General features: G+C 39.5%; 1 protein-coding gene across 3 annotated transcripts in view; it reads left to right on the top strand.

The window, feature by feature from the left end:
* The window catches only part of LOC141389576 (uncharacterized), a 446,726-nt gene extending 432,991 nt beyond the window's left edge, over positions 1–13,735 (top strand). For 2 of the 3 annotated variants that reach the window (XM_073961285.1, XM_073961286.1), the window contains one exon: positions 553–13,735. In XM_073961285.1, coding sequence (XP_073817386.1) covers positions 553–872 — 320 coding nt within the window. In that variant the 3' untranslated portion in view covers positions 873–13,735. The remainder of the gene's footprint in view (positions 1–552) is intronic. The other variant, XR_012409113.1, reaches the window with a different exon arrangement.
* Positions 13,736–15,823: the final 2,088 nt, after the last annotated feature.

The following is a 15,823-nucleotide window of genomic DNA, read 5'->3' as shown; positions in this document are numbered from 1 at the left end:
GTTGGGGTTAGTGGATTTCCCATTGGCATTCCATATACTTGTGTGCAAAAATCTCCGTCAAAAATTTAAAATATTTTTTATTTATAAGAGAACAAAAACCGCTATAACTTTTGTGAACGCGAACAGATATGAAACCAGAATGTTTTCCTTAACCTCTATACCAAAAATCGTAGATGTGCTCGCTTTTTTCAAATGGAATTGTAAAGGAAATTTGTTTTTTACCATACGCATGCTATCATGTTCGTATAAATAGAAGATATAAATTGACTAACCACCAGAGAATCTCGCCCTTACAAGATAAACATCGGGCGCATCGCCAACGACTAAATTAATTTCATCAAAATAATAACCTCTCAGTAATCATTACTATTATCAAAAACCCCCCACTTCCACTTCATTAACCTTAATAAATTGTTCCCCGCAGAGAAATACTCAAATAGAATTTTCTAACAATTGCCATTGATATTCAATTTCCTTGATTTTAAAATGTAACCAATAATCATTTCAAAGAAATTTACTTATTTCTTATTTTTCTTCTTCTTCTTTTTACAGTTCCCATGATGAATCATCACACCATGCCGAAATTTGGATTTGGCCCATACAAAAAGACGGGTGTGGGTAGCTTTTATTTGCCGAAAATTCTCACTACCGGCACCGGGTGTGGCGGTAAGGTGTCATTAGAATTGTCGCATGGAAAGAGTAAACAGCTAATATCACTGCCATCCGATAAATTGGATTCAAATAAGCGATATTTTGTAACATTTACCGTAAAGGAAACAGAGAAAGCAGCAGCGGCGGCATCAGCAACCGGAAATTGTGATGGAAAGAACAACGCTGCCGAGGGTTGTAGTGGAGACGTTAAGGGAAAATAATGTAGATAGTTTTTGATTAGAGCACTTACTTATTCACACTCTTAGGAAGAGTAGAGAAGCAGAATGCGGGACGGATGGATGATGGTGTCCCGAGAATTGTGGTGTGCCATTGCTGTTTGTACATAAATGCCTAATTGAAGACAAATTTGTGTTAATTGTAATCGCCTGACTTCCTTTGTAAAATATTTTTCCTGCTATTTCAGATTATTTTGCTTCTTGTTGTTCTTCTGCTTCTTCTTCTTTTTGTGCTTTGTTCTGGCAATAAGGATTTATATAACAGTCAACAAGAATATTCTTCGTATTAAGATAACGTTTCCGGCATCGACATTTCTTCTACTTATACTTTAGTTAACAGTCACTGCTGTCAGTACCACCACCCAGCTTCAGCATCAGCTTGAATGACAACAATGGCATTATCTTTCACTTGATGCGTTCATAATGCGTCCGGATGATAAAGCTCAGTTTTTCGTTAAATTAAGTTGCAAGGAGTCGTCTTCGTCGTTGTCGTACATGGAACGTGGTGCACGCTTGCACAACATAAGAAGAGAACATGTTTGTTGGTCGACTGCTGACTGCTGCATCCCATTCATTACCACTTTTGTTTGTTTGTTGTTCCATTTTGGCTTTTAGAATTCTTCTTCTGTACGGTGGTACTGTGTTGTGGTTTTCTCTACAGGGTCTGTTTGTGTGCTACTTGTCTGCCTTTAGCTAGTAGCGGCGTCGGCATTGCTAGTAGAGCAAGCTCCCATTTGCCAGTAATCCATGTTTCTGGCAAAGATGTCATTGTTATTGCTTGTAAATTCTTTGGCAACAGATAAGCGCTGTGTTATTAACGCTTCTTGTACAACAGCGAGACGTATTCATGTCAGGCACTTCTGCATACTTTCAGTCAAGCACACAATACACAATGGTTGGTGAGGGTTAACAAACACACACACACATGCTCGGCGAGAAGAAGGAAATGAAAATACTTAAATTCTTTAGCATTATTCAAGGAACAACAGAGCGGCAAATAAACCGAAATACACAATAAATGGTAGTGGGTAAGAATGTCTTTTAAAGACTACCAAAAGGCCAACAAACGTGTATTTAGAATACTTCTCAAAGGTTAACAAATGTGGATTCCTAAAGACTTCACAAATGCCACTAATCATAGTTTTTTAAATACTTACCACAAGCCACCAATCGTAGTTTTAAAACACTTCCCAGAGGCCGCCAATCGTAAATTTTTAAAGACATTCCAAAGGCCACCAAACATACATTTTTAAAGACTTCCCAAAGGCCAAAAAAAGTGGATTTATAAAAAACTTCCCAAAGGCCAAAGACTTCCCCAAGGCCACCCAACGTAAAATTTTAAGGACTTCTCAAAGGCCAACAAACGTGGATTTTAAAAGACATCCCAAGCGCCAAAAAACGTGGATTTTTAAAGACCTCCCAAAGGCCAACAAACGTGGATTTTTAAAGACCTCCCAAAGGCCAACAAACTTGGATCTTTAAAGAGTTCGCAAAGGCCAACAAACGTGGATCTTTAAAGACTTCTCAAAGGCCAACAAACGTGGATTTTTAAAAACTTCCCAAGGGCAACCCAACGTGTATTTTTAAGGACTTCGCAAAGGCCAACAAACTTGCATTTTGAAAGACTTCCCAAAGTTCAACAAGCGTGGATCTTTAAAGACTTCCCAAAGGTCAACAAACGTGGATTTTTAAAAACTTCCCAAGGGCAACCCAACGTGGATTTTTTAGGACTTCGCAAAGGCCAACAAACGTGCATTTTGAAAGACTTCCCAAAGGCCTACAAACGTGGAATTTTAAAGACCTCCTAAAGGCCAACAAACGTGGATTTTTAAAGGCTTATCAAAGACCAGCAAACGTGGATTTTTAAAGACTTCCCAAAGGCCAACAAACGTGGATTTTTAGAGACTTCCCAAAGACCAACAAACGTGGATTTTTAAAGACTTTCCAAGGGCCAACATTTAAAGACTTCCCAAGGGCCAACAAACGTGGATTTATAAAGACTTCCTAAAGGCAAACAAACGTAGATTTTTAAAGACTTCCCAAAGGCCAACCAACGTGGATTTTTAAAGACTTCCCAAAGGCCAACCAACGTGGATTTTTAAAGACTTCCCAAAGACAACACAACAGGGATTTTTAAATACTTCCCAAAAGCCACCCGTCGAGGATTTTTAAAGACTTACGAGAGGCCACCAATCGTGGATTTTTAAAGACTTCCCAGAGGCCACCAATCGTGGATTTTTGAAGACTTCCCCAAGGCCACCAATCGTAAATTTTTAAAGACTTCCCAAAGGCCAACAAACGTGGATTTTTGAAGACATCCCAAAGGCCAACAAACGTGGAATTTTAAAGACTTCCCATTGACAAACAAACGTGGATTTTGAAAGACTTACCAAAAGTCCACAAACGCGGATTTTTAAAGACTTCCCATTGGCCAACAAACGTGGAGTTTTAAAGCCTTCCATTGGCCAACAAACGTGGATTTTTAAAGACAACCCAAAGGCCAACAAACGTGGATTTTTAGAGACTTCCCAAAGGCCAACAAACGTGGATTTTTAAAGACTTCCCAAAGTCCATCCAACGTAAATTTTTAAAGACTTCCAAAGGCCAACAAACGTGGATTTTTAAAGACTTCCCAAAGTCCATCCAACGTGAATATTTAAAGACTTCCCAAATTCCACCCAACGTGGATTTTTAAAGACTTCCACAGAAATCACCAATCCTGGATTTTTAAAGACTTCCCAGATGCCACTAATCGTGGATTTTTAAAGATCTCCCAGGGCTACCAATCGTGGATTTTTAAAAACTTCCCAGAGGCCACCAATCGTGGATTTTTAAAGACTTCCCAGAGGCCACCAATCGTGGATTGTTAAAGACTTCCCAGAGGTCACCAATCGTGGATTTTTTAAGACTTCCCAGAGGTCACCAATGGTGGATTTTTTAAGACTTCCCAGAGGTCGTGAATCGTGGATTTTTTAAGATTTACCAGAAGCCACCAATCGTGGATTTTTAAAGACTTACCAGAGGCCACCAATCGTGGATTTTTAAAGACTTGCCAGAGGCCACCAATCGTGTATTTTTAAAGACTTGCCAGAGGCCCCCACTCGAGGATTGTTAACGACTTCCCAGACGCCACCAATCGTGGTTTTTTAAAAACTTCCAGAGGCCACCAATCGTGGATTTTGAAAGACTTACCAGAGGCCACAAATCGTGGATTTTTAAAGACTCCCCAGAAACCACCAATCGTGGATTTTTAAAGACTCCCCAGAAACCACCAATCGTGGATTTTTAAAGACTCCCCAGAAACCACCAATCGTGGATTTTTAAAGACTTCCCATAGGCCGCCAATCGTGGATTTTTAAGACTTCCCATAGGCCGCCAATCGTTGATTTTTAAGACTTCCCCGAGGCCACCAATCGTGGATTTTTAAAGACTTGCCAGAGGTCACCAATCGTGGATTGTTAAAGACTTGCCAGAGGTCACCAATCTTGGATTTTTTAAGACTTCCCAGAGGTCACCAATCGTGGATTTTTAAAGACTTTCAGAGGCCACGAATCGTGGATTTTTAAAGATTTACCAGAAGCCACCAATCGTGGATTTTTTAAGACTTACCAGAGGCCACCAATCGTGGATTTTTATAGACTCCCCAGAAACCACCAATCGTGGATTTTTAAAGACTTGCCAGAGGTCACCAATCGTGGATTTTTAAAGACTTCAAGAGGCCACGAATCGTGGATTTTTAAAGATTTACCAGAAGCCACCAATCGTGGATTTTTAAAAACTTCCCAGAGGCCACCACTCGAGGATTGTTAAAGACTTCCCAGAGGCCACCAATCGTGGATTTTTAAAAACTTCCCAGAGGCCACCACTCGAGGATTGTTAAACACTTCCCAGAGGCCACCAATCGTGGATTTTTAAAAACTTCCAGAGGCCACCAATCGTGCTTTTTTTAAAGACTTCCCAGAGGCCACCAATCGTGCTTTTTTAAAAACTTCCCAGAGGCCACCAAACATGGATGTTTAAAGACTTCCCAAAGGCCAACAGACGTGGATTTTTAAAGACTTCCCAAAGGCCAACAGACATGGATTTTTAAAGGCATCCCAAAGGCCACTCAACGTGGATTTTTTAAAACTTCCCAGAGGCCACCAATCTTGGATTTTTAAAGACTTCCTAAAGGCTAACAAACGTGGATTTGTAAAGACTTTCCAAAGACCAACAGACGTGGATTTATAAAGTCATTCCTAAGGCCACTCAACGTGGATTTTTAAAAACTTCCCAAGGGCCAACAAACGTAAAGTTTTAAAACCTCCCAAGGGCCAACAAACAAAGATTTTTAAGGACTTCCCAAAGGCTATCAAACGTGCAGTTTTAAAGACTTCCCAGAGGCCACCAATCGTAGATTTTAAAAGACTTCCCAGACGACACCAATCGTGTATTTGAAAAGACTTACCAGAGGCCACTAATTGTTGATTTTTAAAGACTTCCCAAAAGGCCACCCAACGTGGATTTTAAAAGAATTCCCAGAGGCTACGAATCACGGATTTTTTAAGACCACCCAGAGGCCACCAATCGTGGATTTTTATAGACTTACCAGAGGCCACCAATCGTGGATTGTTAAAGACTTCCCGTAGGCCACTAATCTTGGATTTTTAAAGACTTCCCGGAAACCCCCAATCGTGGATATTTAAAGACTTCCCCAACGCCACACATCGTGGATTTTTAAAGACTTCCCAGAGGTCCCTAATCGTGGATTTTATAAGACTTCCCCAAGGCCACCCAACATGAATTTTTAAATACTTCCCCAAGGCCACCTAACATGGATTTTTAAAGACTTCCCCAAGGCCACCCAACATGAATTTTTAAAGACTTCCCCAAGGCCACCCAACATGAATTTTTAAATACTTCCCCAAGGCCACCTAACGTGGATTTTAAAAGACTTCCCAGAAGCCGCCAATCGTGGATTTTTAAAAGGCTTCTTTCTTAAGACTATCGAACGTTGATTTCAAAAGGCTTTCATAATGACATCAAACATGGATTTCTAAAGGCCCTCAAATGTGGAGTTTTAAAGACTTCCCAAAGGCCACCAAACGTGGAGTTTTAAAAACTTTCCAAGACAACGTTTCCGTAGCTGCCCTTTACCACTGTACTTTCGACTGCAACGTGTAATTGCAGAGAGGAAGAGACACAGAAAAAAACACGAAATATAATAATAATCATCGTGTAGGTTTGAATGCATGCATATACATACACGTATGTAAATACATATGTATTGTAGACAAATTCCTTGATGAATGTGTGCATGTATATGTGTGTTGTTGTTAATATCCTCCGTATATTACCATGGTCGTTTTATTATTTGCTATTCAAGTATTTCCTATTGGAGCAAAAGAAGCACCTCCTGAAAAAGGGGACTAAAAGGGAGCAATAATACATTGCTATGTAGTACCACATTATTGTATTCTTGTTGTTGTTATTTGTTGTATTCTTTTTCATATTATTTATTTCGTTTTTTTTTCTTGTGTACGCATGGTTCCTTTGTGATTAATAACTGCATATTTGAAGTATGTACTACGGAAGAGGGCTAAACAGAACGAAGAACAACTGCAAAAAGTATTACAAGCAAAAGTATGTTTGAGAAAAAAGGAGCTTAAGAGGCAGAAAGAAGCAGCAGAACAGACACCAAATACAAATGAACGCACAATGAAGTACACACTTCCCTTTATGCTCATCACTTACTCACTTTGGAGCCTACCTATGAGGTGGATGGTATTTTATGTTTGTTAATCTGTATGTAACTTATAATATATTCGTGGCAAATTTTTTTTGTAATTGTTCGCAGAGTCAATTTTGCGGCATCCACATTTACGATAAACTATTGCCAACGCTATAGTTTGTTGCTCTTGGTCTATTTCCAGTTCTAAGAATGTGGCTGCTTCGATTTGATGTAAATTCAAATCTACTGCAGTTTGTTGAGTAGGTTTGGCAGGGTAATTGACAAGATGCAATGGGTCATGCGGGCTTGTGCTTCATGCTGGGCACGGTGTTATTAATCCTTGCCCTATAGAAATTTAGACTAATGCACCATTCCGAGCGCAGTTGAGTCAAGACTACTCTGGTGTGTTGTGGCAGCTGACGCTGCTCAGCTGCGATACAGGTGGAATGTTCTGCGAGGACCGAGTACCGAAGTTTGTGGTATCTACAACTAGGCTTGTTGATCTAGGGATTCTCTCTGGCAACTTTGGACCTCTCTTTCTAGATCATGAAGATCCCACCTGATGGCTCTCACGTTAGCACCAAAGCAAGTACTGCAACGAAAGCACGTCATTGTGTTTCTGAACTGGTACAATCTTTGTCTCCTCCTGTAGATGATCCACTGAAGACATAAGGAGACACCTTGTTTTAGTTCTCAGGATTGAATATTTTTCCATCTTATATTCGTGGACCACACTAGCTTCACATAGCTTACCACAGACCGACCTATCGCATTATAAGTTATCAACAAGGTTTCTTTATCTGCATCCCAAGTGCTGGTAGCTGTGGCATGCGCGGACGACATGAGCATGCTGTCGAATGTGACCCCTAGCATTTTGGAGTTTTTTTATGGCCGGAATTCTGCTATTATCGGGCATGACATTCAACTCTGTTCTCACCTCTGTCGTCCATGTGGTGAACAGAGTGGCCATAGATTTAGTCGCGGATATTAGTAAATTCCTCCCGTGGCAAAAGGTGACAAGATCAGTTAAATATGCGTTCAGCCTTTCACAAACGACATGAGGAATGGTACCTGACGCCAAAATCGTACAATCATGTTCATATCTTACGATCGCAATGCCGTCTTGAGGGGCGAGAGACAGAAGTAACAGTTCCGTAAATATGACCCTACCTTGGGGAACTCCCTGTTCCACTCTTCGGGGCTTGGACTTCTTGTTCTGAATTCCACGCACGACTGGTTTTCCCACGTGTAATTGATTATCCAAAGTTTCAAACTTGGCCGGAGGGTTGGCTGCTCGATGTCATCAAACAGCGTGGACAGTTCCAAGGGCTTTTTATGAGATATGCGCCACTACCACTGTTCTATCACACGGCAGGCTCTGGCTGTGTTCTCAACTAAGATGTGTGGAGATTACTGCAGCGCTGTTATCGTGCTGTGTTGCTTACGGAACCCATGCTGATGATCGGCAAGTGAATAGCTATTTCTGACGGTGGAGAGGCCTAAAGACTTAATGGTCTTTTCTACGGCCGACAAAAATAAAATCGGTCTGTAGGATTCACCTTTGGTGGCCTGGCCACAGTAGCTGGGCCAATATGCTAATTTTGCGGACTTGGGGAGCGATGTGGGCGGCTAGCAATAGGTTGAGAATTTTAGTGAAATATTCGACCAACGGATTGGGTGCCACCGTGGTGAAATGGTATGCACACCCGCCTTGCACACATAAGGTCGTGGGTTCGATTCGCTGGCCAGGTAACATCAAAACACTTTTCAACGGTGGCAAAATACCCCTCAGTAATGTTGGCGACATTTCCTGAGTATTTCAGCCATGTAAAACTTCTCTACAAAAGTGGTGTCTTAGACACGCCGTTCGGACTCGGCGATAAACTGTAGGTCCCATATCATTGAGCTAATATGAATCGGGGTGCACTCATTGATATGAGAGAAGTCTCCCTTGTCACTTATGGGATGTTTGTGGAAATATTATATTATTACTCGACCAACGGCACATCAAGCCGTTTCAACATAACCATGAAGATTCCATCAGGGCTCAACGCTTTGGATGATTTAGCGTTCCTGATACCATTCGCAACATCATCCAATGAAAATTGTGGTGGTTCAACCTCGGCAGAAGAGATCTAATGCGACGAAGTACTGTTCTCTTCTCCCTGTCACCGCCGAATAAGAGGCGGACCTATACGGATAAGTCAGCGTAATGTCACCAAACGTGACTGAGGTTCTATCTTCCTTCTTTTCAGGGTTCGAGAGTGGCGTCATTGGGCTTGGCACGACGAAGCTCATCAAACCCATTTGGTAATCCCATCGCTTCTACTGGGAAGTGTGGTCTCACTTCAGGTATTCGACCAGCAGATACTTGGCGAGCGGCTGCAGCTGTGATGATGCTTCGAAAATTCCTTTCTGCAGTCCGAACATCAAAAGGGGTGGACAGATCTCCACAGCGGTTATTAGTGAACTCTCTAAAACTCGCATGATTGACGAAAATGCGGCGTTTAGTGGTGATGAGATCGGGGGTCTGCGAATGGAGACAATTATGGGGATATGGTCTGATCCAAGGGAAACGACCGGTTGCCAGGTGACGGCATTTGTCAGACCAGGTGACACGATGGTTGTGTCTGGCGAACTGAGACACTCTGCTCTAAGTCTAGTAATAGCGTCCTCATTGACCGAGCAATCCATCTGCTCAGCCAGCACTATACCCTTCTGGTCGCTTTCGAGGACCGAATGCCACAACACGTGATGAGTATTAAAGTCCCCCAAGACCAGACGGTTGTGACATGGCACAACCTGAAGTACAGCTATTTATCGGCGGGATGTATACGTTCAGCAACTCTACCTTGGTAGTTTTACACCTTACTGCTACCCCCATCGACTCTATGTACGGGTCATAAGAGCCAGGTTCAAGCGAGATAGGTCTGTATTGGACAGACTGGTGGAATAGAAAAGCTAATCTCACACTTCCAGTTGTGGTGCGATCGTTTCTCAGTGCCTTGTATTGTCCATCACAACGCTGTAGCTGGGTTTAAAGGAACGCAGCGACTATGTTATTCTTCCGACTCATGAAATCTACTATTTCCTTGATCTTACCTCGGAGTCCATTGCAGTTAAATTGCTGAAAGGATGAATTTTCAGGGATTTAAACAACAACGGCTTTGTGTTAAATCCTACGTGTGGGGCTGCTGTTTGGGTTACTGCGGGGTAGTCGCATATTATGATGACGACGACTCACTGGAGGCTGTGTTCACACTGCATGTAGCAACATAGTCCCTATGGTAGTCCCTCACATGGACGAGTCCATAACAAACTCTGAGATGCACCCACTCCCGACCACTATTGCTTCCAATTTAAGTTTGAGTGGAGTGGATGCGACAAACTAAGCACAGATCAAATGTATTCGGATATGCTGCTCCCAACTCCGAAAAACCATACAAATATAAACATGAGTACACTGTGGTGGCAGGCACTGACCGGAACACGTGTGTTGTATGGTTCCGGGTCAATCCAGTGCGACCGTTCGCACTGCAGTAGGATTGAGTATTAATAGTAGGTCTTCTCGCGGAAATTCAGAAGGTCTCCTAATCTAAGCCCATTGGATATTCTTCGGTCTTTCATAGGAATTCACACAATACAAGAAGGGATTTAAACAGTTTTACTCAAGTAAGTAATGGATGTTGATCCATTACCTGTGTAACTCACTTTTCGATTTACCGACAAAAATCGCTAAAAATAAAATTCTCATAATTTCGGTAACTAACGAAAATTTTCGGTTAGTTAACAACCGAAATAAAGTCGTCGAAAAGTCCTACCGATAGCTTTTTTTGACACTTTTCAGTCATAATTTTGCATTTTAATTTTACCGATTTTTGTCGGTAACTCCAAAAATGAGGTACAGAATTCCACTACTGGTATAAACCCAGTACATTTTAAATACTTACTTATACGGCCCATTACAGAACATTTGTTTCATAAACCGGACTAAGAAAATATTTCCATTTCTCTCTGTTTTTGCGTCGCTTTTTGGAATACCGCGTTTTTCGATCTTTTTCCGCTTGTTTGCCCCATCGAAGCCTTGGCCTGCCAGTTCTGCGTTTACCGTCAGGTGGCATATTATTTATACGCCTTTTTATCGGGTTCATCAACGTTCATTCTTATGATATGGCCTAGCCAACACAATGGTTGCATATCGATATATTTATCTATAATGATGTCGTTGTATATCAGATACAGTTTGTGGTTCACCGTCAACGCACTGTTCGGAGAGGTTCTTTCCTATTTTAACTGAAGATGGAGTTTCAGTTAAAGTCATTTTACACAGCTTTGGGGGGATACCAAATTCATGGCTTCGAATACCTATGAAAGTAGGGGGCTCTCGAAGGCTGATTTATAATCGACAAATGGTAAATATCTAGTCAATGATGGACATGCCAGTCGTTCGCACAATATTCCTGACACTATCTTGTAGGCAATAGGGAGGAGACGTATGCCTATATGGTTAGAGCATACAGTCTTATTCCTATTACAGGTTCCAATCGTTGGGTACGCCTTCTTCCTGTCAAATAGTGCTAACTAGCTGATGCAGCGTACCCCTCCGCGTTTGAACACCTCCACTGGTAGGCCATCGGCTCCTGCTGCCTTATTATTCTTCAGCCGTTTTATAGTTGTCTTTACCTCATTCTGGGCGGGTGGTATACATTCACTACCATCCTCTGGGATTGGATCTGTGGTATCTTCGTCGTCTTCACTAATATTGAATACCAACAGTTTGGAAAAGTGCCCTTTCCATATCCTGAGCACACTATGTATCTGTATCAGTTATCAAATTTCCTTGCTGGAATCTACAGGAGGATGTGTATGTACCAAAGCCATCAGATTGAATTTTCACCCTTTGGTGGAACTTTAGGACTTCATTCACGATTTTTTTCACGCTCTCGATTTTCTTTTTCTCTCTTTTTCCATCGAAAAAGGCGTGTTCCTCTCTTCTTTTCTCCACACAAAAATGTTGAACAGTTGTGTGGGTGGTACCACAAGGATTGGACAGATAGGGGTCAAATTTGAAAATAAACTAATTTTCGACAATATTTAGAGACCAAAAGTTTGGACCAAATCGGTTGCTACGTGTATAAGATATATGGACGAACGCATTATTCGGTTCTAGCCCTCCAACCCCTACATATGGTGCCATAGGGGTTTTTTTCAACTTTCGGGATGTTTTCTCAAGAAGTATGGACTTGCCCCTGAAAAAACTTTTACTGTCGTAATTGAGGAAACGAATGCAAGTTGCTTCAACAAAAACTAAAGTGATTCGAGAGCAGGTCTTAAAGCGAATTTATCCAAAATTTTGTGTGGGAGGTTCCCAAAGGAGTGGACAAATATAGTCCTTATTTGAACCTGATCTATATCTGGTAGATATGTAAGGATGTGTAAGGTATGGACCGAATAATACAATTTTTCCGAACATTTTTGAACTTTAGTGCTTTATTATGAAGGCCACATTTTGGACCGAATCGGGAGTTATCTTGCGCTCCAACAACTACACACGTTGTCATAGGTGTTTTTTTGTACCTTTCAGGCTATTTTCTCAGGAAGTATGCACTTGCCCCTGATGAAATTTATACCGTCGTAAGGAGGGCAAAGAATACAAGTTGCTACAACAAAAATCAAATCGATTCGTGAGCAGGTCCTTAACTGAGCATTTCCGAAATTTTGTGTGGGAGGTACCCGAAGGAGTAGAGCGATTGAGTCTATATTGGAGCATCATCTAAGTGTGGTAGAAATTTCACGATGTGCAAAATATGGACCAAATCGGTTAATTTCCTTCAAGCGTTATCGTGCAACAAGTTTTACAAACATTTCCGAACTTTTGTGGGGGAGGTACCGGAAGGAGTGGACCGATATAACCCATCTTCAAACTTAAACTAAGTTTGGACAAAATATTACGAAAACCAAATTTTGGACCGAATCTGTTGATCCGTTCGAGAGTTATCGTGCTATCCAACCAGACAGACAGACGGACATGGCTTAATAAACTCCAAATTGTCTGAAACACATTTCGTCCAAATATACTTGGGGTCTAAAACCATTAATTCGATGAGGCACATTTCGCCCGTATGACAGTGTATATAGCCTCGTTACCATAAATGCTGAGGGTATAAAAAATAAGTACTATGTATAAAAAGGGTGCAGTAATTATAAAATGAAAAATGTAAATAAAAAACATTTTGATTAATTGAATTTTGATTCTCCAAGAATGGAAAGTATCTTAAACTACTCCAAAAGAAATACAGCATTTTATTATTATAATACAGCGTTTTTTATAAATACAGTCAAAATCGCTTATAACGTCGGCCAAGGGACCGACGGAATTTGTCGCTATAACCGATATATCGTTATAAGCGATAGGGCTATAAAGGGCCCCAGAGAGTTGGGACTTTTGGATATCGTCGTTATAACCGATATGACGTTATAAACGACGACATTATAAGCGATTTCGACTGTATGTATAAATAATATTAAATTTTTTGATTAAAGAGAATTTCAAAAACATATATTCTATGAAAACATCATTAAATGCAAAGTAAGAATTTGAACTACTCTAAATAAATATATAGTGTTGAACCTAGGCCGACCACAACAGCATCTTCTATATATTTGTTTATTTATTTATTTATTTGAGCCGGTTCATCATCAAAGTGATGTTGAGAAGTACGTTCGTTGCTGCTGCACAACTCCTGTTCTATCTATCTCTCTCGCTGTAATACAATTTACATAATGATAAGTACACTGAGATGAGATGCAGATGAGTTTGAAAGAATATTGTTTGTTAGTCCTTATTGCTAGACAAGGTATACAATTGAAGACGCACCCACACTGTTTGGAGAGTATTTGTTTGCGAGCAAAAAAAAACAAAGATACATCCATCATTCCGTTTCATATTTACCCAAAGAAAGCACACTCTGTCCGACAGACTTCCATCCATCCGCCCATAGTTGTAAGTTGTATGTGTAATGCCATTTCAAATTTAACGATGTTTTAATGTGTACAAATTAAGGCAAAAACGCTGGAAAATATAATAAAACATAAAATTAAATAAATAAAACAAAACAAAACAAAAAATTAAATAAAATTGAATAAAATAAACATTACATTTTAGCTGTCATTCGGTAAAGAATTCAAATGCGTAAGTATGTATGTGTGTATGTTAACATTTTCGCTCATTCATCTTGAAAACAATCATCCACACATACATGAATACATATCTATGTATATACATCTTTAAGTAAAGGACTTGCTTTTAATAATAATGATGATGGTGATGACGATGATGGTGTCGCTTTAGATGCACTTCACATGGTTACTCTGATGTCAGTGAATGCTGCTGCGGGGAGGGCTTGGCGAGAGTAAAAAGCAAAGAAGTGAAATCCAACAAATTCGTTTATACAGGCAACAGTACCATGGATTTGTCATTCTTTTGTCTAGGACATAAAGACAACAGCATTCTCATGGTTTCCATTGGTGTACTTGACACCCACTGTCACTGTTCGTTACCCGTAGCTCCAGGGGAAAACTTTTAAGAAAATTCTAGGAAAAAAATATGTTCTTCTGTTTATTGTCCTTTAAAACGTATGAATGTAGGCGAAATGTTTTTTTCTTTTTGCTTTGTTTTGCTGTCAAGAAACCATATGACATTGGCGACATGATAAACAAGGGCTTTGGTTAAAAAATAAAACAAAAACAAAACGAACTTAAAAACTCTTACATCCATTAACCATTTAAGATAAGTACAGACGTACATACATCTGTATATGAAGAGATATTATAATGGATAGTATAACTAACGTTTTTAACTAAGTGTAGGTGTGTGTCTTGCACCTGTGTGCATGTGTCATGCACGAGTTGTTTAAATCCAATTCATTATTCCACTGTACAACAAAATTGAACTTTTCTTAAAATTACAAGAAACCCCGCACAGATTATGAAAGTGGACCGAAAAAGAGAAGACACGTGTATCGGCGTTTTGAAAGTTTACGTCGGGAAGTAACCTAAATAAGCGGGGCAAGTTCCGCCCATTCCTACAGGTTTTGAAATATTCGATTTCAGATTCCTTGGAATCCTTGCATTTTTGGTATAAAGTGTCTTTGGCAATATTACTGACAACAATGCGGGATATCTTTTTATGAAAAAAATTAACCCCCATGCGAGTCACTAAAGGGGTCTTTTTGGTCCCTTTTTTCAAAAACGTTTAAAAACTCCTTTAAAATGTGATCGTATCAAAATATTCTACAAAATTATTTGTCATAAAATTTTACTATAGGTCCCCGAATACACTAAAACTCTTAATCGTACCTAAATGTCAGAAATCTGCCAAAAGTAAAATCACGTTTTAGGGTTAATGTTGTACTTTATATGATTTTATTAAGTTTTGTCCCACAAAACTTCATTCTAGATAGAAGACGTCAAAGACAAAAATATTCTCCATAAAATTTCAATATAAGTCGCCCAATAAATGAAATAAGTATTTACAATATATATCAAGAAAATATATACATCAAATTTGCCAACAAAACACCCAAATATTTTTGTATAAATTTGTTTCGTTCTTTTTTCGAGTTGATGCATGAAAGTAACATGAAATTTAATTTTAGACGAAAGGTGTTAAAAGAAGAAATAGTCTACACAAAATTTCACTGTAAGTCCCAGAATAAACTAGATATCTAAGTAAAATACTTTGTTAAGAAAATGACGTTAAAAAATTAGATATTATAGGTAGAAATTATTTATTAAACTTTTAGACTCGTAATTAAAATTTATTCCATACTGAGTCAAAATCTCCTAAATTACTTCACTTTTTGGGGACTGTGTCAAAAGAAGAAATGTTCCAAATCAAATTTCATTATGAGTCTCTGAAGAAAAGAAATTTGTAGCTATAACATTTAACATCTTCAGAAGCTTTCACTTTTTATATATGATTTAGGACCATATTCTACCGTTTCTTTTAACATTTTCGTTATCTGTGGTCATAATAAATTCTTTCAGAAGATTATGTGTGCTCGATACAAACTGTTTTTGAAATATATATGGTGAATATACATATATAGGGAAAATATTGATAACCCAGATCTGACTTTGAAAAAGTACGTATTTTAGTACTATAAACTAAAATAACGTCATCAGGATAAGTCATAGGTTCCTGATACTGTATGTGAAAATGCGG

The sequence above is a fragment of the Musca autumnalis genome, unplaced genomic scaffold, assembly GCF_047663935.1.
Source record: "Musca autumnalis isolate F117 unplaced genomic scaffold, ASM4766393v1 scaffold_1, whole genome shotgun sequence".
In the NCBI taxonomy this organism is placed as follows: Eukaryota; Metazoa; Arthropoda; class Insecta; order Diptera; family Muscidae; genus Musca; species Musca autumnalis.
Note: the sequence above shows the minus strand (reverse complement) of the source record. Positions and strands in the feature narration are given on the sequence as shown.